Source organism: Dipteris shenzhenensis, chromosome 10, assembly GCF_047967505.1.
Source record: "Dipteris shenzhenensis isolate YYH24624 ecotype China chromosome 10, Dip_SZ_1.0, whole genome shotgun sequence".
In the NCBI taxonomy this organism is placed as follows: Eukaryota; Viridiplantae; Streptophyta; class Polypodiopsida; order Gleicheniales; family Dipteridaceae; genus Dipteris; species Dipteris shenzhenensis.
In genome coordinates this window covers 22210939-22238929 of record NC_141605.1, presented here as the reverse complement: position 1 = coordinate 22238929, position 27991 = coordinate 22210939, and the positions used below count along the sequence as shown (strand labels likewise).

General features: G+C 44.6%; 1 protein-coding gene across 1 annotated transcript; it reads right to left on the bottom strand.

The window, feature by feature from the left end:
- Nucleotides 1-23564: 23564 nt before the first annotated feature.
- Nucleotides 23565-25367, bottom strand: LOC147897555 (oxygen-evolving enhancer protein 2, chloroplastic-like). The gene is made up of 4 exons (XM_087380476.1): nucleotides 25018-25367; nucleotides 24304-24536; nucleotides 24149-24199; nucleotides 23565-24076 (listed from the first exon to the last, which is right to left on the bottom strand). Exons 1-4 carry the CDS (start codon nucleotides 25268-25270, stop codon nucleotides 23816-23818), a joined length of 798 nt encoding a protein of 265 aa, XP_087236602.1. The 5' UTR covers nucleotides 25271-25367; the 3' UTR covers nucleotides 23565-23815.
- Nucleotides 25368-27991: the final 2624 nt, after the last annotated feature.

Genomic DNA, 27991 nt, shown 5'->3' with positions numbered 1-27991 from the left:
ATGAATGCACTATCAGAGACAAATCCAAAAGATGTCAGTTAGTAGCAAAAGGTGTCAAGGAAGGATGCTTATACATAATACTAGCTACAGTACCAGATAAGCATGCCATGTTAGCTCAACTATAGCAGATGCCACTATCTGCAAAATGGCATAAGAGATATGGTCATGTCAACTTCAAGTACTTGTTAGATCTCAGGAATCAGAATATGGCAATTGGGATTCCGAAGCTACAATTTCTTGGAAAAGTTTGTGAAGCATGCTGCTTCGGTAAACAAAAGCGAACCAACTTTGTCAAAAGTACCTCTCATGCATGAGGTATTCTTGATTTGATACATACAGATGTATGGGGTTATGCCCGGACCTGCAGCATCAATGGTTCACTTCACTACCTAACTTTCATCGATGACTACAACAGATATTGTTGGGTCTACTTTCTAAAAGAGAAATCTGAAGTGTTTTCCAGATTTCAAGAATTCAAAGCCATGGTAGAAAACCAGACAGGAAGAAAGATCAAGGTCATGAGATCAGACAGAGGAGGTGAATACATGTCTTCAGCATTCATGAACTTTTGCAAAAATCACGGCATACGAAGACAATTCACATGTGCAGATACTCCTCAGCAGAATGCAAGAGCTGAAAGGAAGAATGGGACTATAGCAGACAGTGCTAGAGCAATGCTTAGTGAAAAGCATCTTCCAAATCAGTATTGGGCAGAAGCAATAGCTACAACAAACTACTTGCTTAATCGGCTTCCTACCGAACTAATACAGGGTATGACTCCTTATGAAGCATTCACTGGACAAAAGCCACACATTGGGCATCTCTGCATATTTGGTTGCATAGCATATGCTCACATACATGATTATCATCGCAAGAAATTGGATGCAAAGTCATGCAAATGCATCATGGTTGGCTACAGTGAAGAAAGCAAAGCATACAAATTGTATTATCATGCTGGTCATTGACATACGCCATCCCGCCGACCATGGGGATAGCAAAATCTATATAAAGGAACCCTTTCCCACTGGGTTGTCGCCATAGCAGTTGCCCCCAAACTCTATCAAGATTCTGTTAGAAATCTTCTGGCCCCCTTCCCTCTTCCACACAGCAATCTAGCAATCAGTATATGTCCTCAACTCCCCCTCTTCCACCGATTCCCTCATCACTCAGTTGCCCTCATTCTTCCCAATGGATCCGGAGAATGAATTCATTGAGTTTGAGATGGAGCTTGGACTCCACCCCCGACTTCCTATTCCACAAGCCACCGGCCCCTGCAACTCTCGAAGTATGCCCTCGGCCATGATCTGTATGCCCTCCAAATTTCTAGCCAAAGATTTATAAGCGAAGGAGGAAGTATCTATGCAACAAGCCACCCAAGAGGTAGTACCAGACAATAGCAGGCACACCGCCCTCAAGGACATCAAGAAAGCACACCCCAGCCCCCACACAAGGGGAGTACAAAATCATGTGCTCACAAACACACTCGCTGCTTGGAGAGGCATGGCTCTAACAACTTGATGCATGCACCGTCCACTCCTGCTATGCATACGAGGGGCATGATTACCACACCGCAGTGGCATATGAGGCACTAAAGGAGTCGGTAGTGCAAGATGCACTTGCAGTAACAGGCCTGGTATTAGTGATAGATTGCCTTCCTTGCCACTTGGACATGAGGCTCTTGGGAGAGTTCCTCCAGGCCTACAAATCCAACACAAATGTGGGCGTTCTTCGAGATGTAATGGGCACTTCCCACTTCTAGCACTCAATGTGGATGTGGTGTGAGTCGCCTTCGGCCTACCGATCATCGGCCTTCGACTTATCGATCATTGGTGTACGCAATGAAGAAGAAGATGTACGAAGCCCTCAAGTAAAATCTACCACTACAACCGCAAGAAGAGCAAAGGGCACATCCACTTCACAGAGATCATCAAGCTAGAAGTGGAAAGACTAGCAAGGGCCCTGCAGTGGTTGACGCAAATCAGGCACATTGACCACCACTAGTCAATTGTACCAAACATTTTGTTGCGGTAGCTGGTAGAACCCCAAGTCAAGAACTGGGCTGATTACTTCTGTAATTAGATGAGGGAGGACCCCAAAACACACGAAGAGCTCATCGACAACCCGACGCTATACATGCCAATTCTCTACCACATGTTGCAGCAACATTTGCCTGCTGGCTATGGGTTGGCAAAAAAATCAACCACGAGATCGGTACCAATAGAGCAAGAAGAAGCTGAGGTCAAGCCAAAGCGAGCAAGAAAAGAGCCTAGCACCACTCTAGCCAGCCATCTCGTGCAACCAGGGACCCAAGCAGTTGCTCGCACAGTACGAGGACCGCTAGGTGTAGGCATTCCTATGCCATCAACTATGCCTTGAGCAATCGGATCCTCAACACAAGGGCAAAAGTGTACAACAAGAACCCATCTTGGTGGACAACCTCCCAGGTGACGAAATAGTCACAATTGGCCTCCACCCAGGAGCCCAAGCTATTCCAACAACCCTGCTATGCCCCAGGTCTCAACCTCAGCAATGGCCCATCCTCAGGAGACCCCCTCCTTTGTCACCGGCACCTCCTCCTCTCCATGGGCAAGCCTCACAGAGGCCCTACAATTTTGTAGTGTGCCCCATTATTGGCATGCTCCCTCAGGTGGCACGAACAATTCTCCAGAGGTGGCAAGAATAGGACTCGCAACTCGCAGCGACCCTCCTCCAAGCGCAGCTCTCCATGTGCGATAGCCACACCCTGATGGTCACCGCCCAAGCCACAAGAAAAATGGCCCTAAATAGAGCAGAGGAGTAGCAAACAAAAGTTGAGGAGCTAGAGCTAGCAGTGACCAAGCTCAAGGATGAGCTCATCGCCATGAGCGAATCCCTGGTCCAAACGCTCATGGACCAGTCCGACAAAGCAGAGTTTGGCCTCCGAATGGCATTAGAGCAAAAGATACAAGTAGAGGCATAGCACACACTAGCTTAGGAGAACTACAAAGGCCAAATCTAGACATTGTAAGATCTCTTGGTGCAGGAACGGGCACTCACGATGTCTCTGTAGGAACAAAACGAGTGGCAGCATAAACCCAGCCACCTAAAAGACTCTGGGTTGGAAGACCATGAGCAACAAGAATTCTAGATGTATAGGGAGGTCCGCACAATTAGCCACATATACACTCGCCCCATGCACTATTCCCCAGACACTCCAAATGCACTTCGATGCACTCTGTGCACAAAATCTTATTTTCCACGTAGATCTTAGAGCCCCACTCCCTCCTAATGCCCTCCAAACCATCCTCCGCCGCATCATAATCTCGATCACTGCCGCCCCATTCTAGCCATGTCCTATTTTTCATTAGATCTTCAGCCTTATAGCTTCTCTCTCCTTCACCCCTTTGACCTCCAAACTCTCACCGCCCATCCCATTTTGTTGAATTTCCAAGGATGGTGCTGCATCATCATGGAGTCCACAAGTTATCCTATGGATGATGATGTGATGCAATTAAAAAAGCATGAGGAGCTCAACCCGTGGGTTTGCACCCTAGATAGTCTAGAAGCTGACATTAATTGGATGTAGACCTATGGTCGAGCCTCCACAATACAAACTCAAGGGCATCTCGCAGCAGCTGACCAGTCCACCACCTATGATCCCCTCGGCATAATAATCCTCTTTAACTAGGTGCTACAAGATCTTCAAGACTCACTTGAGTCCTTGGTGAGCAAATTTGAAACAATACATGTAGCATATCCTGAGGAGGTAGCCGAGGAGGAAGGCCAAGAAGCCATTACAATATTCAATTCTACCACACCCCCTGTTGAAATTCCACAACCACCTCCTCTGGATCCCACCCAACCCACCTAGCAAGCCACCCAACCTCCTCCGCCCCCCCTTCCTCTCACCGATCTGCTAGAGTATTCTTCTAATGCCTCCAACACCACCACCGCATAGTGCGGGACCTCCCTGTCGATCTCATTTGCTGCTCCGGTGGACCTCCCAAAAGAGGCCCTCAACACGTTGCTCAAGGCATCCAATTTTGTATGGGCACCCATCGATACAATGCCCATAGAGACAGCAGAGGAGGAACCAATGTCAATTGAAGATGATGAGGTTCCTCAAGTTCCTCCCTCCTCCTCGCCCAAAAATGTACAATGGCACCCAGACCTACAGTAGTCATTCCAAGAACTTCAAGATAGTGCACTCATGCACCATTGGAAGTAGCAACTCAAAGGCTCCCACCTCCACCTCTACGAAATCCTAGAGGTGCGCCCACTCACACAGTTTATCACCCAATCCTTCAACAACTGGCAATGTGCCCATCCAAAGCACACAGGAGGAGGTTACCACCTTGCTCCCAATGCTCCAATTCCACTGACCGATGCCAATGTCGGTCTACAGCCTCGTTGGCACATCCCCTTCCTCAAAATGGAGCAATTTTGGTGGTACTACCACAGTGCCCACATCGATCATTGCTAGATCCACCCCTTGTACATGCCAATGGAACCATGATAGACTTGGGCCGAATTCCGCGAGCTCCAGCAATGGGACCCCAACATGTTATACAAATTTTCCGAGTACAACTTCCCAAAAGAGAGGATGCAGGAGGGATTTTGCTTCCGCTCCAGTTATTCAACAACACGTACGGATCGTTACTTAATCCAATCGTCGTTGCAACGGTCCAGTTCAACCAGTTCCTCCTCTTACTCCTCCACTACTGTCCCGCACACAATCACCCCATTGATGACCGACTCCACAATCTGACCAATTAGATTGTCTTCAACCCCGATATCAGTCCCATGCAGTTTTAGGACCTTCACCTCTACCTCTGCATCTGCAATCTCCATGGCCACCACATCCACATGTACGAGGACATGCACGCAATCCATTTTTGGAAGTTCCGCTCCTTGTACCTAGCTCAGCTCACTCCATGCTAGCTAGACTGCTACGCAGTCCTCTAGACCATCCTCTCCACACACCTCCTCTAGCGTGGCTAATTTGAGGGCAGCTCAGCAATAGGAAGGGGGGCATGTTAACATCCACATAGTACAATCATAGAATGCAGGGTAGAGGTGATTAGGCTTCATGATTTACTTCAACGGTTGCAGCCATGGAAGGAGTACAGTACAAGCTCATAAAGTTTGAGCCCCAAATTATCCCAAATGGTCATAGGTCATAGGTTCAGGCTGCAAATTGCCACAAAATGTGGTTATTGTGGTTATTCGCCTCATGGGAGTCAAGCCACAAGTAGCCCAAGATCAGCCTCACCACTCCAAGTTTTGAGCCTCGTACAAGGGTTTGAGCCCCAAATAGTTTTAGCCTTGGAGGCTTAAGGCTAACACAAGTGCTATTTAGCACTCTTATATGGTTAATACAAGTCCTATTTTTGACACACATGAGTGGAATAGTAGGGGAGAGATGGAAAGGATAGCAAAGATTCCTTGGCACCCTACGGGTCCAAGAGCCTTTTGAATGTAAAGAAAGGGAGAGTGCTAAAAGGAAAAGGGTTGGCCCTCCCTTCAAAAGGTGACATGTATAAAAGACCAAATGGTTGACTTTGGTCTTCATTGTTCTATGCATAAGTTTGGAATACAAGCTCCCTCTTCTCTTTCAAGAGTGTCTTTGGGAGTTTCCTTGTCTCCTTCGTAGTGCCTTTGTGTTTTTCACTCCATCCCCCTTCACTCTCTCCTTCCCTTTTCCTTCTCCCTCCCTTCTCCCCTCTCTTCTCCCCTCTTCCCCTTCCCTCTTTCTCTTGTGGAAACACAATGCAACAATCCAAAAGCCGCTTGTGTGACACAAGGGGATGGCTTGTGCTTGTATTGCTCTCACAAGGAAGTAGCTTGGAGTGGAGGCTCCAATGGCATTCCTTCAGCATCCCCACGACACGTGAGTCACAGTCGAGACCACACAACTAGGCTTCAATTGCAACACACAACTATCAAGGGACCGTTGAGTGCCATACTAAATGTCTATGAGCACATCGCATGATATCAAACTTAGATTGCATCACACAACTCTCAAGAGAGATATGAATACCAGAATAAGCATCTATGAAAACATCGCTAAGCTTAGACTACAAAACACAAATCTCTTAAGAGAGAGGAGTGCCAGCCTAAGAGATCCTACAAATAAACATGTCTATCAAATTGAGACTGCAACACACAACTCTCTTAAGAGAGATGAGTGCCAGCCTCATATTAAAAACAATTATTTATATAGAAATTGAAACTGCAACACACCACTCTTGTAGGAGAGATGAGTGCCAGTCTCAAACATAAATCAAATCAAACATTAATAAATAAAAAAAGACTACAATAATTAATAATAACAGACTACAGCACACAACTCTTGCAACAAGAGAGATGAGTGCCATTCTAGACTATAAAACACAATAAACAACAAACATTAATTAATAAAAAAAGACTGCAGCACACAACTCTTGTAAGAGAGATAAGTGCTAGTCCAAAACACAAAACAAAACAAAACAAACATTAATTATAACAAAAGAATGCAACACGCAACTCTCGCAAGAGAGATGAGTGCCAATCATCGCAAACAAGGACGAAGAAGGTACCTATGAAAGGTGGGTGAGCTAGTAGGTAAGGAAAACCATAAGCAAACAGGAGGTAGCAAGCAAGTAACTAAGGTGGCAAGGAAGGCAGGTGGCAATATTTAATACGAATACAAAAAATGAGAATGGTTCTTTTTTTATATTGCATTTATTCGTACGAATATCCAGTAGTTATTCGTATGAATAGCCAGTTATTTGTACAAATAAAATGGGAAAAACCGCTTCAAGCATTTGAAATCGTAAAAAATGCGAATTCAAGCATTTTCTTAAAATTAAAAAAAATGTGCGAATTAATGCAACTTAGCTTTTTACCTGCCTACAATGGTACTCTTGTTTGCATGCAAAATGGACAAGGATGCCTTGTATTTGCTCCATGTGCCACATTTAACATACATTTAACAGTCTTGAGGTCAGTAGCAGTAGCAACCAGATGCCATTCTACATAGTAGGATCCATAGCCCTCAACTTCAAGCAGCTCGCCATTGCTATGACATTTGACCATACTTGGGATATAGGTCCTGGTCAAAGAACCACTTATTTTTTTTCAAAGAAAGGAACCTTCTATTAATGCTTGAAAGATTTCATACAAAACAGTAGCCTCGAAGGTGCTAAGTATGGAAAAAAAACCCGAAAAAGGCTGAAAGAAAGAAAACTAGCTTGTTCTAGAGAAACCCAGCTCACTGCCTAGGGGATCTCTGGAATTGGGCCTAACAGCCAAGTGGGGGGGCTATATAGCCAGCGAATCCCTCGCGGAGTGAAGATCTAGAAAACACCTGTAGGCCAAGCCTTACAGAAACGAGCATGCCTCTTGATATTCGCCCTGGAGCTTGGAGTCCCATGCTCCTAGGTGGAACATAGAGTGTAGATGATATCCTACCAAATGGCAACTAGGGTAGCCGAGGGTGGAACTAGGTGCTCTCCCATCACAAGACTACAGCGAGCCACCCGAATGTTCCAAGTTGTGATGTTGGCTACCACCTCCCAAACACTGTCCTTCTTAGGAGGAGGAGCTAGGTTGTCAGGGGGGACTACCTCGTGGAGTGCAATCCTCTGGATGCTCTGACCCTGTACCCAATAGGCTAGGGAGATCTCATCAATATAAAATGCGTGTCCTCCCTCTGTCAACCAAGCCACCATCCCAAGGTGTAGTCTCTATGAAGAATCTGCATATGTGTCATGATCCTGAGGGCTCTCATCTAGATCCTCGCTACGCTACGATAGCTCCATAGGCAATGGTTCCAGGACACCATCTGAGCAACGATGGCATTGCCCCTCCACTCGCATCTGCTCCAACCACGGGCCAGAAGAAGTATGAGATCTTCCTCGGCTATAAGCTAGACCACAATCGCGTCCAAAACCTGGAGTGCACATCTCGAGGCACTCTTTGGGTCACCCAATGTCTCTCCGTTAAGGGGGTTCACCTCAACGAGTCCATCTGAAGCCTCCGACCAATCCGTGTGGTGTAGGAAAAGAAGGGCACCTCATCCACCGTCTCAGCTAGGCCGCCCTTGGAGGGCCAGAACCACTCCTGCGGATCCCATTGTGGACCTCCCTCAGGGGTCTACACTCCCATAGCCAAAGGCGCCATCTAGAGGCATCCTCTACTCTGAGATACTAGGAGGGTCAATGTGCCACTCCTTCCCCAAATGTCCTATCACTCTGATCATCTGCCAGTGTATCCCATCAAGACTCCCATCCATCTCAGGGTCACTCTTAGTGAGTGGCTAATGTAGGCCTCTAGGTCCATGAAAGAAACCAAGGTGCGTGCTACTGTGCTGCATCAACATCCTCAAGGGAACACGAGTATGAGAAAACTGCCCCAACCATCTACTGTCTCTCCAAACATGAAGTCCTTCCCATGAGGACTCAGGAATGGCTAAGTCAATCTCGCCCATGCACTGCCCTGCCCCTTGTAGATGCGCTAGGATGTCAAGCCTCGTTGCCTCTGTCTCCATAGGTAGTGTGCTCCAACGACCAAAAGACTGTGCTCGACCATTGTCCCATTATGCCCAACCAATGTGAGTCTATTGTTTGAGCATACGTCCCTCTTGATCTCTAACCTTTGGGTGCCACAGAAGGGACTAGCGCTTAAACTCCTCTCTGCATCTGGGTGGAGCACGGATGAGACCCCCTGCCAGTCTCTGCCAAACCCTATGAAGACTCCTCATGAAGGGGGGAGCCCTTCCCCGTAAGAGGGGCCTCTGAGAAGATCTATCTATGTGAAGGCTGCCACTGTCCCCTAGTGCATGGGGTATTCCTCAGAAGCCCTTACTGTAAGAGGAGCTTCCAAGGCTCTGCACCTAGGGTGAGGCCACAAACCACCAACTTGCCCAGAAGGGCCCTACTTTGCATCTCCGGATCAATGATACCCAAGCCTCCCAGTGCCTGCGGTATCACCGTCTGCCAAGATACTCGGGCCCTAGTGTTCCTCGTGCCATCTGAACCTGCCGAGAGGAAGTTTTGTACCAGCCGTTGGAGCTTCCCATTGCATCCTCTATGAAAGCACTAGCAGGAGACAATATACTAGGCCGTGGCAAGAAGGACCTGGTTTGCCACTAAGGCATGACCTACTAGGGAGAGTTTCCAATAGAGAAGCTCCGAACACTCTCTAGGACTGGGGTAATTTGCTACTCTACTGTGATGTCAATACCCACTTGGGATCCGAGTTATCTAGCTGCCTGGCCCTGTGGTATACATTTGAAGCCAAAGTCACTCCCCCACTCATGGATCTCTTGTGTCTCCTCAAAGCCGGTGAAGAAGCCTATGGCTTTCGTCCAATTGATCTGTGCCCTCGAGGCCTCACAGTAGATAGCCAGGGTGCCTCTGACTTTCTCTAGACTCACTGTGGTGCCCTCAACTTACAAGGCCGTGTCCTCCTGTCTGATTGGGAGCCTCAACCTTATGAGACCTGCCACCTATGATCTCAAATAGTAGCCCAGAGCCTTTGCCACAAACAAGAAGAGGAAGGGAGCTAGTGGGTAGCCCTGGCGGACCGAGCGAGAGAGAGGAATGTCCTCGCCTGTGTGTCCTCCGATAAGCACATCTGACTAGAGCTCCTTGCATATAGCACTGGAACTCCTCTGACCCATCTATCTGAGAAACCCAATCTCCTCATAGTGCCCTCCAGGAAAGACCACACCATCATGCCGTAGGCCTTCTCAAAGTCCAAGAGAAGGAGAGCTAGCAGTTGTGACTCCTCCCTGGACCAATCCACTGCCTCCTAGAATGTGAATATGTTGTCCAGGATGCTACGCTCCTGGACAAACCCAGCCTGTGTCATGGATGATGTTGGTAAGATGGGGTCTTAACTGCAAACTCAAGACCTTGGCAAGGATCTTGTATGTAGTATCAAGCAGAGTGATCAGCCTCCACTGTCAGATATCTAACCTATCTCCCCCTTTTAGGATCAAACAAATCCACCCCCTGCTCAAGGACTTAGGGAGAAGGCCAATGTCAAAAATCTCTTGGCAAGCTAAACAGAAAGGGGTGGAGATAATCTCCTAGAAGTTCCAGAAGAAGGCGTGAGGCAAGCCATCCTCACCCGAGAACTTCTGGGTCGGGAGAGCCTTGAGGCTTCTGGGAGCTCCTCATAGTCTGCTTCATAAGTCCTGTGAGACTACTGTCGGAACATGATCCCAAACTACCTCTCGGGCCACAAGACCAGTTGGGGACATCCTCTTCGTTTGAAAGAGCTGGCTGTAAATACCGGTGGTCATGTCAAGAATCTCATGCAGGTTAGTGTGCATGATACCCTGCAAGTCCCGGAGATGCTGTAGTTGTGTGCATGTCGATCGGGGCCGAGTGGTCTAAAAGAACTGCTTCGTCATCCTATCCCCTTGCTGCACCCATTGGGCCTAGGAGGAGTGATAGGAGAACTTAGCCTGTCGTAGCTCCATGTCCCGAAGCTCGAGACGACGAGCGCTCTTGAAGTTGTCAGTAAGCCACTGAGAACCTAGGTCCTGCTCCCTGAGCCTCTCGATGGAGGCGAGGTCTCTCCTCAAAGCCCGCTCATGCTCGTGAAGGGTCCTCCTTTGCTTAAGGGTGTAATGCTACATCTTCTCACTACTTCGAATCGCATCGGCCACCCATGCAGCCCAGCCCTCACATAGTGCCATCTTTGACTCCTCCCAAATCCCTGCCATGACCTACTAAATCTCCTCATCCTGTAGGAGGTCCTCTGGAATGCGGACCCCCTTTTGGGGGAGACCTCAGTAGGGTTGATCCAAGTGAAGTACAACTGGAAAGAGCGGTTTGACATCATGGTACTTGCTAGAATCTTGGTAGATTCACCTTTGTGTAGTGCCCAGCAGTCCCCAACATAGAAGCGGTCTAATCTCTCTAGGAATCCATCATGTCTCCTCTATCTAAAGGAGAAGAGAAGGATGCCAGGAGTCCTGCTAAACTTTGGCTCTCTCCACGGGTCTCTACCACTGATCATGAAAATGAACTACTCCCAGGTGCTATGCTCTGTTGCTGGCATCTCAGAGAACAAGGCGCTGCCCTACTTGTCTTCCCTAAAATCCATGTTGTTGAAGTCAGCTCCAACAATCTAAGAGTCAACATTCGGAAGCACTCTAGCAACCTCCTCCACAAGGCCGAGTGGTGCTGTCTACACATTGGGGCATACACGTTCAGGATTGCAATCCTGGACTTTCCCGTCTGAACTCCCTTCCAAACTGCTAGTCCCTTAATCATAGACCTTTGAAGCCAAAGTTTGTGAGACTGAGATGAAGACCCCTCCGCTCCCTCCTACTGTGGGAGACCACTCCTCTGGACCTCTCCCTGGGAGAAGGTGATGGCATCGTGTCTAATTTCTGTAGTTGAAAACATGTGCTCTTGAATTATACGGATGTCCACTACCTGCCCTACCACTACCCTCTGCAACTCCAACCAGAGTATCGAGTACTACGGCTGGCCACGAGCACGATTGTGGAGCCCGTGTACATTCCAACTCACTATGGTCCAGCTCATGAGGATGGGGGAGTCGGGAACAAGGCTCTACTATGAGTGGGTGCCATCCTAGAAAGACTGCCTTGTGTGATTTTGTCGGGGGTTTAGAGGGCAAGTAGTCAGTGTCTGTGTGGTGCCATACTAGAGTGGATACTGGCTCAATATCGATCTTCCATTCCCACTTCATCATGAAGGAGGCTTCCACCCCGAACAGCTCCGCACACTTCTGGAGGGGTGGCAATCTGATAACCCCTTTGCCTCTAGTGGCAATCTGATAACTCCTATCACCAAACCACACACCAGCTCTTTGCGTGTGAAGCTCAACTGAAAGTTCACCTCTGCGCCATGGGCGTACCAAAGATCTAGTCCATGTGGCCCCATCCACTCGTCCATCCTGAGTGTAATCAGATTACCCAAAATAGCATCAAACACCTCCGAGGACCACATCTCCAACCCTGTGGAGGCAAACAGAAATCTCTAAACGGGGTGTGTCTGAGATCGTACTGCACTGATCAAACCCCCCTTCTGGGGCTGAAGGACCATGAGTGTTACCTCCAATGGTAGAGGGTGTGAGTCCGGAATCTCCAGATAGTTCCAGGGTCCTAACCTCCAGAAGTCCTATGGTAAGGGACGTCTAGGCTGGAGGTTGGGGCTATTGTCCGGGAGGATGCGCCTTGTCCCTTAGGATCCCTTCCTGAGCGGACCTGCTACTGCGATGAGGAAGCAGAAGGGGGCATCATCATTCCCTTGCTTGATGGCAGGGGTGTCGAAGCGGAAGAAGCTATTGCTGAAGTGGAGAGGGGGGCGGCGAGAGAGGGAGGGGTAGGGTCACTGGGGATAGAGGGAGGGGGGTGGGTGGTGAGATGATCATAGAAGGGGGGGTTGAGGGGGGGAGGGGGTAGGGGGAACCTTGGAGGGGGAGGGGGAAGTGAAGAGGAGGAGGGGGAGGGGTCTGGGGGGGAGGGAGAGGGGGAGGAGGAGGGAAAAGCACGCCCTTAGGCCCCCTGCTGATCACGCTCGTCGGGGCTCTGGATCGGTTCCTCCGCGTCCCTCGTCGGCGGGTCTAGTGACTGCGGCTTCCACCATCACCACATCTGGAGCTCCTGGGGCTCGCTCTGCTACTGCAAGGGTGGGTGCGGAGGTTGAACCTCCAAAGCTAGAGGATCGGCTGGATGGGCAGTGGCCCTTGCCGATTGGAGGAGGTGGCTCCTACTGTTCCTCCTTCAAGGCCTCTCTATCAACCTTGTCCCTCTCCTTGCGATTGGCCCTCTGCCTGCGACGTTTGCGGGCCTGCTTGCTTGGTTTATTTTTCTTTTTAACTTGTGTCCAGTTCCCTTTTGAGGGGGTAACCCATGGGGTTTGAGACTCCTGCTGCTCCTGCTGCCTGAGAGGGTGCTGAACTTGAGCTTGCAGACTCTGCCTACTCTCTGCAGAGGAGGAGGGGGAGGCGCTGGAGGGAGGCCATGGGGGCAATCTCTGGCGAGGTGACCCATCTGTTTGCACTGAAGACACTGGTCTGGTAACCCGAAGATCTCCACCCTTTGGTGAAGTGTGCCCCCTTCCAGGGTCTTGAGAAGGATCAACTCTGGGAGGGACTTTGGGCTCTCAACCACCAGCCTGATCTTGGGGACTCCATCATCTACTAGAACTTAGGCAGCCAACTCTGGTGGGGACTCCCGAGCATCGTGCCAAATGCTCGACCAATGGAAGGGAGGATGGTTCGATACTCCTTGGGGAGCCCTAGGAAGCGGAGTGTAATCGAAAAACGTGAAACATGGTGTGTCGTATCCATGTCATCCTCCACTATGAACCCATGATACCAAGGAAAGAGGCAAACAAGATGCAGGCCAAGGAGGATGGGGCTCTGCTCCACAAGTGTCGAGGCAGTGTCAGGGGAGCTCAGCTAGATGAGGAAAATGCCTCGTCCATAGATGGTGACCTATGGGATGTGATCTCCCTCTAATGCCAAGCTCACTTGGATCCACTCTCGCACCTATCTCCGTGTAAGTGTGAGGCCCACAATTCTGCCCACAAGCTCCTTGTCCTGGAGGGACTGAACTGCCTATTGTACCTGTTGCTTGTCAGTTGGGGAAAGAAGAACTTTAACGGCTGTGGGATTCGAGGATGCTGCCATAGAGCCCATCTAGCTAGACCAAGGGTCATCACCAAGGTTCTTCTTTCGCCTTAACAAGCACAAGTGCTCCCACTACAGGGAGGAAGAAGAGCGTCAAAGGGGGAGGTAGAGGTGAGGCGAGGTGAAGGAGGGGGCATGGACAAAAGTGGAAGAAGGAGGGCGGAAGTTGGAAGAGGAAGGAGGGCGAGAAGGCGAGGAGGGAGAGAATGAGGGAATGAGAGGGCAAGAGGGCAGAGAGGAGACGGGAGAGGGGGGGAGCCGACAGGGGAGAGGAGGAGGACGTGGGGGCAGAAGAGGCAGAGGTGGCAGGGGGCGGAGGCAGAGCTGGCAGAGGTGACAGGAGGCAGATGTAGCGGGAGTGGCGAGGGCGCAATAGGCAGAGGAGGAGGTAGCAGAGGCAGAAGCAGGAGGGGCGGGTGGGGGGTGAGGAGGCGGGAGGGCGAGGGAGTGCAGAGGGGGAGTAGAGGGGGTCGGTTGGGGCGAGGCAGTAGGGTAGACAAGGGGGTGCGGCGGCTCAGCAAGAGCTCACGGGGAGCTCAGCTCACAACCATTTCTGCATACTTAGGAGGTAGACTCTTCAGTAGAATAGCTTTTTGATCATCCTCGTCGATCTTGGAGCCAATTACACACATATATTCAGCCAAACAAATCTCATCCAAAGAACCACTTCAAAATTGAATGTGACTCCTTTGGAACCTGCAAAACCAACTCAGATTCTATTTTAAAATACTCTACGCATTTTCCATTACCAAATCAAAATTCAAATTTCCACTATAGCTGAAATGCAGCTAGCCACCAAATCTCATGTTTTGATTGCACGCTAGATTGCCTTGCATCATCAAGCAAAACTTGAAGATCTAGTATTCTATTCATCAATGCCAAATGACTCTTTCTAATTTTTGACCTTTGACCACCTCAATTTCATCAAGCTTCAATACAATCTTTAGTTGACCATTGCATTCTTCCACAGGCATATCGTAAAAATTCACCATCACCTGCAAAACTCTTCGAACATCCATCAGAAAGTTGTTGTTGACTGTGAGTTCCAATTCTTTCGATGCTCTAGCCTTCCCTTTCACAGTTAGCATACTACATACATGCCGAGGCTCACAAAATAAATCAAGTACACCCAAATTGAGAGAATGCCTTGCCTTATCGACATTGGTTGGTTTTGGAAGTGGGGCTTTAACTTTTGTTACTATAGAAAGGAATGCTTTCTTTAAGCTCTTAAACATGAGATGATATGCCCTCGTTCTTATCCCAGCAGTGTCATAGACTCCCTGTGCATTAGTTGCATTGAATTGCTCCACAACTTTGCTCTTTGACTCAGAAGTTATCTCTGATTTTAGACTTTTGAATTTGGGATGTTGTATAGCAGACTCCAATATTTTTTTCATAAACACTTCACCCATAGCACCAGAGTGTTCATCATGCACAGATAAAAGTTCTAAAAGAGTCCTACAAGCTCTCACTTGACGCTTCCAATGACCACTTTTCTTGGATATTTCATCGATTGGATGCAACTTACTCTTACGAAGTCTTGGACCCGTAGGAGTATCCTTCATGAATGCTAATGTTTTTTTTCAATTTCTTGATCTCATCTTTAAGAGATGTGTTTTGCGTCTGTAAGTGAATTACATTTACAAGAGGATTACCAGAATTCGAGCGATTGCGTCCGAGCGAGGTGACAGTTCGAGTGAGGACTTTCATAAAATTAACATTCTAGCGTGATGATTTATGTTCAAAAAGTAGCATGCATTGCTTACTTTTACAGTTGTTGTCCTACCCATGATATTGTGAGGAATCAATTGTCTTACATGCAAACAACAATTTTTGAAAATGTTTGGCAATGTTTTTGCAAGGGTCAAGGCTTGGTCAAGGGACAAGGAGGGATGGAAGAAAGGGGTCAGAGTATGTGTTTTCCTTGTGAATGTCCATTTTCAAGGCAAAAAATAATGGGAGGAGTAGCCTCCCAGGAGGCCGCAATATCACGGCCTCCTGGGTGGTTCCTCTTGCCAATTTTATTTGGGCCATAACTTGGTCAATCAGACTCCAAATATGGTCATGTTTGTAGTCAAAATGATTGAAATGATATGAATGAATCCATTTATCATGTTATAGTGTCAAAATTCTACAACTTTAGAAAGTTTGTGATTATCTTTTTTCATTAGAGCTAAACCTTATTAAACTCTATATTTTCTTAAATTTTTCTCATATAGAGTTCGGGTCCTTGGTTCCATCCCTCCATCCCATAGGTATATACATGGTTATGGACATATGAACGTGATCCATATTTTGTTAGCATCATGATCATAAGGTGATCAATAATTTATTAGTTCCATAGTTGAAACATTTTATTCATGTGATCATTTTGTGTACAAAATGGATCAAATCATATGGGTAGCATAAAAATCGATGAGCTACAAATAGTTTTTTGTGAAGGATTTTTCTAGGAGGAGCTTCTATATCATGGACGGGACTATTGTTTTTTGTATGTAAGTCCACAAAATAAAGAAACCCGTTCAACTCATGTGCTACCTTACATAATTTTGAGTCACTACCTCGAGGTGTAGACATTGCAGCAATTCCCCTTCTATATCTATTGAATGATTTCTAACTTGCATGGATTTATTATTTATCGAATAATAGGTTTTCTCTTTGTATGTTGCCAATATTTTTTCATTTGGTATTCATTGAATCATTGTTGACTTGCATGGACTTATGAGTTAACCCGAATAGTAAGTTTTATCTTTGTATGTTGCCAAGAATCATACAAAAAATAAGTAAGAACAATCTCTAATAGTGTCATGTAGATTCAATCAACCATTTCTAGTAAAAAATCTTAAGTAGATTCAATCTTTTGTATCTATTGAATGATTTCTAACTTGCATGGATTTATTATTTATCAAATAATAGGTTTTCTCTTTGTATGTTGCCAATAATTTTTCATTTGGTATTCATTGAATCATTGCTGACGTGCATGGACTTATGAGTTAACCCCAATAGTAAGTTTTATCTTTGTATGTTGCCAAGAATCATACAAAAAATAAGTAAGAACAATCTCTAATAGTATCATGTAGATTCAACCATTTCTAGTAAAAAACTCTCAAAAAACCATTGCTACTATAGGTTTAGAAAAAATTCATCACAAGCATCGCTCGAACTCTGGGCTCGCTCAAATGTAGCCGCTCGATGTTTCAAGTTACTCCATTTATAGTGTGCTCTCCCAATTGAGCATCTAATGTTTGAACCTTTACAGTGTGCTCTCCTAATTGAGCATCTAATGTTTGAACCTTTTCTTGTAATTCTTGATTTTTATTCTCTAGGCCATCATACCATTTTTCTTTTGCAGCCATTTGAACACTTGTACCTTGCATAGATGATACCAAATTTTGATTCCAAGACTCTAACATTGTAATCGTTTTATCTCTTTCGTTAAGCAAAGATTCATAGTGGGTTTGAAGGCTCCTTGCTCCATGAGCAATCAATCATTTCCAATATCCTAATAAACCATTCTCACCCTTACAAAGAAAATTTATTAAGCTGGTCAACCTTAGAATTGAGGAGCCTAACAAGTTTGTGGATCTACTCGATATATCTTCCCATCTAGCCACAAATTCATATGTGTTTTTCCTTGATTTCGAAGAGCTATCAAATCACTTTTACTTACTAAGGAGGATTCATTCCTCTTTAGAAATGGTGCATTTTCTGCATCAATTTGAAAATGGATGGCCACCTTTTTCTTTTTCTTGAGGGCCTCCATGGTTTCATACACTTTGCATAATAAAATATTGACATGAGCAAACAACATATATATTCAACATACAAAACTAATACCACATACACAGATCACATAAATAATAAACAAAACATAGTAAGACACTTAACTTAGTAGATTACATAAAACAACCCATAATACAATTCAATATCACAAATATAGTTAAATAATGCAATAAATCAAGATTTAAAACAAACTATATCAATTATGCTTTAAAAAATAATGATTAACGATAACATAAGCACATACACATGGTAAAATCATAGAAAACAAAACTAATATCACATACAAAGATATCACACAAACAATAAATAAATTTACTTGCATTTAGCAAATTTAGAGGCATACTTAAAATCATAAATAAACAACACAAACCACATCTAAATACTATAAACATTGTTAACTATCAAATTATTATTATTATTATTTTTTGAATGAACAGTACTTGATTCTTGAAACAAGGATCTTTGGAGAAAAATTGTGATCAAACTTGTTCTCCTTAGTGGCCCCTCTTGTATTCCAGGAGGCTGAAGTTGATGGATCTTGCTTCAAAGCAAATTATATGCTCCCAAATATCTCCAAAACTATTTCAAACAATCTTTTGTAGAAAACTATACATAGTAAGAGTGTAGTGATTGCTCTTTTACTATTGAACTAATTTTTCTTTTATGAAAGCCTTTACGAGCTCACTTTTCATGAAGTTTCTTTCAAAACAAACAAACCTTTCAACATTTTCAAACAATGTAGTATAAGAAAATAACACAACTACACAAAATGAAGTACAAAGTAATGGTTTCTTCAAAGTTGCATCATTAAAGTTAAAATCTCATCATTTCCACTGTCTTGTATTGTTCCAAAGGATATCTCACCTCAACCTGCATGAAAGCTGTTTGGATAGATACCAAAACTTCACAAGCTCTTCTTTGAAATCATGCTGCTACAACCTCAGCCTCCATAAAATCTACTTGGATAGATCTCACAACTTCACAAGCTCTTCAAAATTTAAAATCTCGTCATTTCCACTGTCTTGCATTGTTCCAAAGAATGTCTCACCTCAACCTCCATTAAAGATTCTTGGATAGATTCCAAAACTTTACTAGATCTTCAAAATCATGCCTCCTTATAGACCAATGTTGAGACATGGGCAAAAGAAACATTGATTTTCATGCATAAGCAAGTGTAATGCCTAAAAATCAATCTTCTTTCATGCATAAGCAAGTGTAATGCTTGAAAATCAATCTTCATCTTTCTCAAAGAATCTCATCCAGTAGCTCCTCTAAGGTCAAAACACCTTGCATCATTCAAGGTTCATCCAAAATATTGATTGCCTTGAGTTTCTGCACGAAAATGATTTGAGATTGCAAGAGAATCTTAGATGAGAGAAGAGGTGGCAGATTTAAAAGAAAAGTGCCCAAGATAGAGCAAGAAGAAGGTAGGGTGAATCTCATTTGAAAATCTTCAAGGTTTTGAAAGAATGAAAGTGAAATGGGAGGGAAATGCAAGTAAAGAAGGAAAATGATGAGATTTTGGTATGAGATACCATCCCTTAATAGAGAGATATAGAGAAAGAATCTTCCCTCTCAAAAGAAAGGTAGAGATTTGAAAACAAGGTTGGAGCAAGAAAAATTCGAAATGAAGCTCAGAAATGAGGGAGAGGGAAGAGAAATGAGAGAGAATGAGAGGTGTGTGGTAGTTGGATGGGAGGATTTGGTTTGAGGACAAATGGTGCAAGTTTGGTTGAGAAACTAGGTTTTCCAGTTTGGTTACAGTTCAAAAACGTGACCGGAGAGTTGAGGCAGCAAGTGGGAGGTCTACATCAGTCTTTGGTCCATTGAATACAGAAATAGGAAAGTCAGGCCATTTTCAATATTCTATTGCCCTCCACTAGCCAATGTTTTACTCAGTTTTATTCACCTCATCCTTCCATGTCACCAGCCCAAGGGCTCTCTTATAGGGCCCTTTTTGAGTCCAAATTTTTTGTAATTTGAGATTTGTAAATCACCAAGAATAATCGCTTTCTCCTTTTGAGCATTCATGGGGCATGAATGTGCCTCTTGTTCTGTTGAAAAAGCACGATATGTTAGGTCAAAGGAAGTTAGATGAAGGTGTGTTAAAATGGCAAAGATTTGACATGTCATTCCACCTCAAAAATTCAAAGTTGACTATGATCAAATCCCCTTAGAAAGAGCACAACAATAGTGCAAAATATTCATGGACCTAGCAAATTTATATAAAATACCATATACAAATCTCTTGTTTTACCTTCCAATGCTTACAAACTTTCTAATGGACAAAATTAGCCTTTACTACATTTGACACAACAAAATTCAATAATAGACACTATCGATTTATCACACACCCGTAGTTTGATGTAGTATTGAAGAAAGAAATAGCCAAGCATGAAGAACGTGGCACAACAGGGATATTTACTGCCAGTCTTTATGAAGAAAATAGTAATGTACTTTAGTCAAGTTAGATGCCTTCTCCTACAACCCCAATGGAACCCATCCTTTCTTCATTCATGCAACCTTAGTATCTACTTTAGTCGTATCTAACCCACAAAGATAAATATAATGAAAGTGCTTTTGCACCTCCATTTATGTTGTCATCTTTTCGTTACTAGAATCCACCATTTACACCTGTGAGATTCTAAATCCACCATTTTGACAAGAATTAAATTTGAAAAACTAATAAAGTCTCATTAGAGTAGTCGCACTGGGCACATGGTATCACATTAGTAGTAATGACTTATTTTCTTAATGCATCTTTAAGTGACAATTTTTTTATTAAATATTTATGTCGTTAAATGGATGCAGCTAATGGCCTTCTTTTTACATGGGTATGTAAGTGCCTGATTGGGCATTCTTTCCTCTTGATACCATAAGACAAGTGAATTGTAGCAAGTCTAGATACTTTCCCCTATCTAATCCCTATCTCTTATCATGTAGCCTCATCCTCATCTCAATTTGCTATTGGAGTCCATCTGCGGGTCAGCTTTTTTTTTTTTGGGCTTGTAAGTTATTTTGATCATACATGCTTTAGTTTGTTCTTTACATGTATTCTTTTATCATACATGCTTTAGTCTATTCTCTGACATATAAATGATTTATGTCATCGTAGACAATAATTTATTAGTGAGTGAGTGTGAATTGTGTGGCAATAAGGGTCAAAAGCATAGTTGAGAGCAACCAATACGAGGTCATTGTGTTGCTGTAGTGGCACAATTCCGACTTGTAATAACTTGACCGTAGAAGTAGATTCGATGGATCTAATAGGATAGGGATAGCCAAAACTAGATGGGAGATAGGTCTCGCTTCCTCTCTAGTTTCTTGGAAGGTACTTAAAGTCTTCCAAATAATCATAGACTCTAGTTAGTAAGTCACCCGAGAGGGGCTGCAGGGAGAATCCAACAAATTGATGCAAGCATACCCTTGGATTGGGTTATCCTAAGTGATAGGCCCCTTTCGTAGTCTACTTGGCTCTACTTGGCTTGAGACTTTTACAAGATTAGGGATTTCAAGGAATAGACATGGGGCCTCGGTATTTTATATTCATTTTGGAGCATCCTGTCGAGGTCTATAAAAGATACACTCATGCACTTTCCATTTTAGCCTCTTAGGGTTGTAGGTCATGTGGAGCATGATCTCTTGTTTTAGGATGCTAGGTTCAAGGCTTTTACAAGTTCAGGGATTTCAAGGAATAGACATGGGGCCTCTGTATTTTATATCCATTCTGGGAGCATCCTATCGAGGTCTATAAAAGATACACTCATGCACTGATTAGGGTTGTAGGTCATGTGGAGCATGATTTCTTATTTTAGGATGCTAGGTTTGAGAGCCCCACATTCACATGCATCACACTTGCACACATGGAATAGCAGTCCTGAAACAACTTGAGCCACCAAAGCCCTACTCTCATGATCTTTCTAGCAGTGGCATCGGGGGCCACTTGTCCACTACCAAACTATAATGTGCATCTTTAAGGATGTATTAGGTTTTATGCAGAAAAACACCTTTGCAGAAGGTGGTCATTGCCTTCGCTTATATAATGGTCTTGCAATCAACTTAAAAGGTGCAGCTTGGATGAATCCCCTTTACTTTTCAGTGGGTGACAACCCTCTTGGAAGTTTCCCACAGCAAACAAAGTATTGATCCGGTTCTACTTTCATCTTAAAAAGGTTTGCAACATCGGGCAACTCATCATCCACACTTGTATCTATGTCCCATGATGAAATTCTTGATAAATGATATGTTGGTTTGTGCAACCACCCCCCTTAACCAAAATCTCCAAATCAATTCTTGCAACAAAAGAATCCATCTACTTATCCTTCCACCAAGAGTAGGTTTGTTCATCAAATACTTCAGGGGCTTATGAAATGGTGCTCTATTCCATTGAGTGGCCCAATTGTGTTTTTGCATAAATATGGGCTAAGGCTGCACCAATTGGCAACCCACTAACATATGCATGTAGATCTCCCAATCCTCCGACCCCCGTCGTTCTCTCTCCTTCGCAATGCAACCTCCTTCTCTCTCCTTTGTTCTTTCTTCTCTGTCCACTCACCTCCTCAACCCCTGGTGGCAAATTGTTGCACCTCCACTCCCTGCTCGAAACAGCCCTCCTAGGCAAACTCTATTTACTCCGGCTCTCTCCCTACTCCTCGCTGGACCACTCTTCATTCCCCTCCTCAAGCTTCTCAACCCTTGCTCTTACTTTCCTCCCCTCTCAAACCTTTGCTTCCATCCCTTCTTGGTGGCAGCTCACTCACCCCCTTCACAAACTCTCGTCCCCTCACAACAACATGACGGTGCAAATGGGAGAGGCGGCGACTTGGGCCAAGGTTAGGTTGGGTCATAGTTAAGTTAGGCTTAACGTTAGGTGAAGTTGACGTAGGTTAGATTGCGTGTTAATCAAGTTTATGTTATGGACCTCAGGAAGGTATTATCAATGTGGCTTAATAATATGAATTAATAGACTTTGAAGTTTAGGATTCATCTGGTTTTTTATGATGAGAGAGATCCAAAATGTACATAACTTTCACATCTCCCCTCCTTGCACGTCCGGGCTTCACTTGAGATGGCTATTGTGAAATGATTTTGGGGCGATTTGTACTCTCTCGAGCTGACAGTAGTATGGCAGCCTTTTAGCAGCAAACGAAACTCCGTATTGGTAGCCTGTCAGCAGAGGGGAGCTATCATGATACTAGACGTAGACGTAGAGGAGTGATTTTGTTGAGAGCTTTTTTTAAGGAGCTTTTTCCCAGTTTATTTATGAGAGAGAGAGAGAGAGAGAGAGAGAGTTTATTGTCGATCAGATTGGAAGAAGCACGATACAATGAGTTCAAAGGGTGGTCTCTACTGGCTATCAGGGAGAGGGAGAAGATGAAGGGATGGGCGGGTGGAAGTTGTTGTAGGTGGGGTGTAGAGGAGGGGAATGTGGAATGTATGTGTACAAGGTAGACGGAAAATATGAACTTGTTGCATTCAAACCACGAAGCTCTATTCCGAGGCAGCACTATATACTAAACCGGACTTGCTTCAGAGACAGAAGCGAACCTCATAGCCATACAAGTCTAGCAATCTTTATAGACAACGTCACTAGTCAGTTTACGCTTATATATATATATGTGAGTGTGTGTGTGTGCGTGTTTGAATAAAACAAGCTGCAGAGCAAACGTGAATGAACAAAAACTATATGAAAATACATGAAAGGGAAGGTAATGCGAAAGATGATAATTCACACACTAATTATGTGAGAAACATTCATGCGGTAACACTTCACACAATAATGATGTGAGAGGCATTCCAAGACACTACAGCATTGCAGTGGTGTCTTGGAGAGCCTCTAACATTAGTGCGTGGATTGTTATCACACCTACTATATTGAGATCATCGAGTTTCAAAACCTCAAGGCTCTATAGAATGAGCAAAACTAGTTTCAAAGCTTATTAATGCAGCCTGATGGGAGCAAATAAAACCTTCTCTTCGAGACCTTCCAAAAATTTTCTTTGGTTCCACGGTTTTGACAGTAAAAGAATTCCACAATTTTCAAAGCAAATTAGAAAGGCTGACAACAATCTCTTTAGTCATTGAAATGGGTAAGAACCCTATTATTAGAAGATGCTTAAGAGAGATGGTGTGCAGGCTTGATATCTCGGGAAAATCTTAAGTTCTACCCTGCAAGATACAAACATTTACAAACACTCTACCGCCTGCTGCCTAAAGTGTAGCAAACAATGATATCTTGTTTCTCTTCCACTACACATATTAAGATCTCAAACGAATACACAAATTCTTCGGCAAAGAAAAGTGTTATAGCAATCTACATTGAAGTGGCCAGCATAAAACTATGGCACAGGAAGAGAAATTGCATTTGAAGTAGTGTCGGCCTTAAGCCGTCCACTCATGCAACATTGAAAGAACTGGCAGCTCCCTCCACAAACTTCTTTGCACCCTTAAACCATCTTTTATCACCTGCTTGTGCCTTGAGCAAATAGAGCTTCCCTCCAGACACGGTTCCTACGATCAGCTGGTGCTTCCCACCTTCATTGCCATCAGCTGTCCGGGTGAGAACAGAAACGTTGTAGTAATCCTTTCCGTTGATCGTAGGAGTTGACGACTCCAAAATTGCAGCCGTTGCTACGGCATTGGGATCAAAACCTCCCTGTATTCCATCATGTTAGAAATAAAAGCTTACATACGAGAACGCCACCAGTTAGACTCAGTTTACACTCACCTCTGATTGTGTCTTTCCAGAGTATGCCTGCCTTCCTAGCAAATAAGAAACCTGAAACAGAAAAGATCACATGTAAATCGAGGATTCTCGTGTGCAAAACTTACTGGCTCAAATGGACTACTTCTGACTTTAACAAAAAGAGCTTTGGAACTCACGGATTCCAGGAACTGCTCAGGGCTTCCATACTCCTTGATAGAGGCTTTGGATGCCGGAACGACAATCACTGCGACGTTACTGTTGGTATCGAAATTGTCCTCGTATCTTAACACAGTTCCAGGAAACTCTACCTCCTTACTGGGATTCCACTTGGATGGGATGTTGACCTTGAATCCGTCACCGGAAACGGGAACAAAACCAGTGTCCAACTTGGGAGCGGCGAAGATGTTAGCTGCATTAGAAATGTTCCGTGAGAAACACAGACTCCGAGGGTACCGAATGCCAGATACCGTGCCTCAATCAAATTTACTTTTCCATGCTGTGTTATCTTCTTCATCAAGCTTTCGACAGAATTGCACTGTTTCAGTCGCCTTTCCTTGCCCGAGCCTTCGCATTACATTAGAGAGACTTACAAACGAATCGACCAACGGAAAACGGAAGAAGAGATTAAGGCTGCCAGTTATCAGAGCATCAAGCTTAAGCGCACACAGCGTCTGCGATGTCAGAGGAAGACGGGGGAGACACGCAGCAAACGGGAGCAAAAGGGACCCAGAGACTAAGTTGAAGAGGAAGGGGAAGCCGGAGCAAAGGCGAAACCATTGAATCATGGATTCTAAAGCGCAGCTTCGATAAAAAAAGGAGCAAAATGCTAACAACATCAAGGGCAAACACTCGGAAAACATAGGAAAGCAGAGGAAGACGAGAAAACGTACCAGCTTCACCGTAAGCGGCCTCGGCAGGGGAGACGCGGGAGGAAGCAGCAACGACGGCAGCGAGGAGGGAGAGGGCGGAGCGACGGGGAAGGGAATCGAGCTGCTGCTGCTGGGGCTGGGGCTGCTGCTGTTGAGGGATTGCGCAACGGCAAGGGAGGAGGGGGGAAGAGTTGGGGGAGGAGCGGAGGGAAGAAGAAGAGAGGGAGGAAGAGGAAGCGAGGTTGGCTGCAAAGGAAAGGGAAGGGGCAGCCATGGCTATGGCGAAATGGAGCTCTGTGGCTATGGCGACGGAAAAGCTTGGTCGAAGATTTCTGGCTATGGAGATTGACGCTTTCTTTCTATTCTTCTTGGATTTGGGGAAGATGATGACGTGGACCTATCCCCCCCCTTATCCTGTATCCCAATTGGCTTCCCCATTGGCTCCCACTCCGCCATGTCATCCCCCCCTCCTTTTTCTTCAGAGTGCTTCTCTTATCAAACCTATGGATCATGGACTCTATGCCTCTTCACAAAAATGGATGGCCTCTATGCCTTGGTTCACACCGCCGCCAATCCTCCAAACATATGCTCTGTAGGTGCCTCAACCAACGTTCGCTTGCCCTGAAAAGCTTCTGAGTAACAAGTGTGGTAGATCTCTGCCAAATCACCCTCCACCAACCACTTCACATGCAATGGTGAATAATTCCCAAAATCTCACCACATAGTAACGGGAAACTTTACCCCTGACTTTCCTTTCCTTATGTGCCATTATCTGCTTCGGAACTAAAATCTCATCCACGACACAGGAAGAAGAAGGCTGAGAACCCCCGTTCATACGATGCAGGGTGGAAATGGTGCTCGAATGGTTCGACGACGGCGACACGGAGCTAAAGAGAGAGCTCTCATTGCAACATGTTTAGGGATTCTGGTCTTGCTAGGCAGCCCCGCCCACCACTTGGTTTCTTCATCGTTTGACACAAATGGAGCTGAGCAAGCAATCACAATTTTTACAGTCATTTCTCAATACACCACACCATTGGATTTTACCCTAGGCAAAACATCTCAACGTAGTGGCTGGCGGACATGAGACCCTTACACCCTTTCCGGTTGGACAAGGGCTCCTTGTGGAGTGGGCGCATGTACGTCTGAACCTAGCCTATATTTGCTTAGGGGATGCCTAATGTCAGTATGACAACTCTTATGATTCATGCAACCCCCAATTAATGGAGTTTTAGTTTCATTCCTCGAGGCTAGAGATAAATCCCACATCCCTAGGTCCGTCAAGTACCCTTGCTCCTTGCATAATAACAATGACAATCCGCACTTGAGGCGGCATCTAAAACATAAGGTGGGACAAAGAGTTCTACATTCGGTGGATGTCAGTGCCTACACAAAAACTCGGCTCTCAAAACAAAACACAAAATTATTCCCACCCTCTCTTACACAAAATCGGGCCTTGACTCAAGAGCTTCTAGACATTCCACTAACATTGAGAATTCGAGCAATGTTAAGCATGAAGCTAGGCAGCCCATGAACCAAGCGTTCTCCAAGCAATTGCAACGGACTACTGCACGTACTCTTTGCTAGCAATGTCAGGCAAACTTCATTTTGCAGCACCAAAGCAAATAGGTGGGAAAACATTCATCCCACCCAATCCACCTACAACTTCATGCGAAGACTTGCTCTTATGGATCCCGCCCCTTCCTTTTTCATTATGTGTCTCTCCCCTTTCCTTCTTCTAACAAACACCACACAAAGACACACAATCACACACACGCTTTTTTTTGTGAAATTACACACACAGGCACATTGCCTTAATGAAGAATAGGTGTTTGTAATGTGGTGATGTTCTTCAGTTTTCAAATCTTTGTAACCAAATGTGAGTGGAGAATTCTTTCTTCATATTGTTAATTACATCTTTCAATTACAAAGTATTTTGTTAAAGGACTCCTTTTCTAAGTTGACCCCTATGGATTGCATAATACTTTTATTTTGTCAAAGTAGGTATTAGCTGTCTTTTTGCAAAGCGTAAGATATAGTGTAGTATTTCCCATCTCACGATGTCTTGATAAGGTATTACCAAAAACCAAGTTGGCAATTTCAGCTCTTCACTTATAATCATCTTGGAATATACCTAGGGGAGTTTTACACTCACTTGATGCAATGTATGTAATACCTAATACATGATCTATAAGTGTTTTGCACTTTGTAACTTGTGCATCAAAGACTTCATTTTTACCCTTTTTGACTTGGTCATTTTTTACTTGGGCTGACCACTCTTTAATATAACCGGCTCTATTTTGTGAAAAAAAAGACTTCATTTTTGGGTGATAGTATTTTTATTTGAGATCATTTCTTCCTTGAACACTTCTAAGGCTGCTAATGATTTTGACCAGCTTTCAACCTAATTTCCTCAATTATGGAAACATTGTTCTCTTAATATAGTAGGAGTGTGAATGAATGAGCCATAGATTTCATGAAAGTTGATGGGTGAACTTCACCCCACATGTACACTATTTTGTACTCTAGTTTTCCTATCATCAAGCTTGGTTACGCTACTAAGGTTTTGTATTAGCCATGAAATCCAAACTCTCTATTTGCATAAAAGCATGTGATGCAAAACAAGGTGTTACTCTGAGATATTAAGCCTAATTATGACTTTTATAGGCTTGTTTAATGTGAATGGGATACATGGCCCTTGGAATTGAATTCTTAAGCAACAGTGTAGTGTTGTACTCTCTATGTATAGAGTGCTTCTCTTTTCTCTTTGGGGTATTGGAATAAATTTTCTTCAATTCAATTAATCATATAGTGGATTAATGGCACAATAAACTAATGGTTCTGAAGCATAATCTCTCACAAGAAGTGCATTCACAATTGGTGAGTATTGTATTGCTTCCAAGTATTGTGACATAGGCTTGGATACATCTAGTCTGCACCCAGAGCCAACCCTTATATGGGTTAGACCAATAGTCCTTAGCCTCAAGGCGTAATT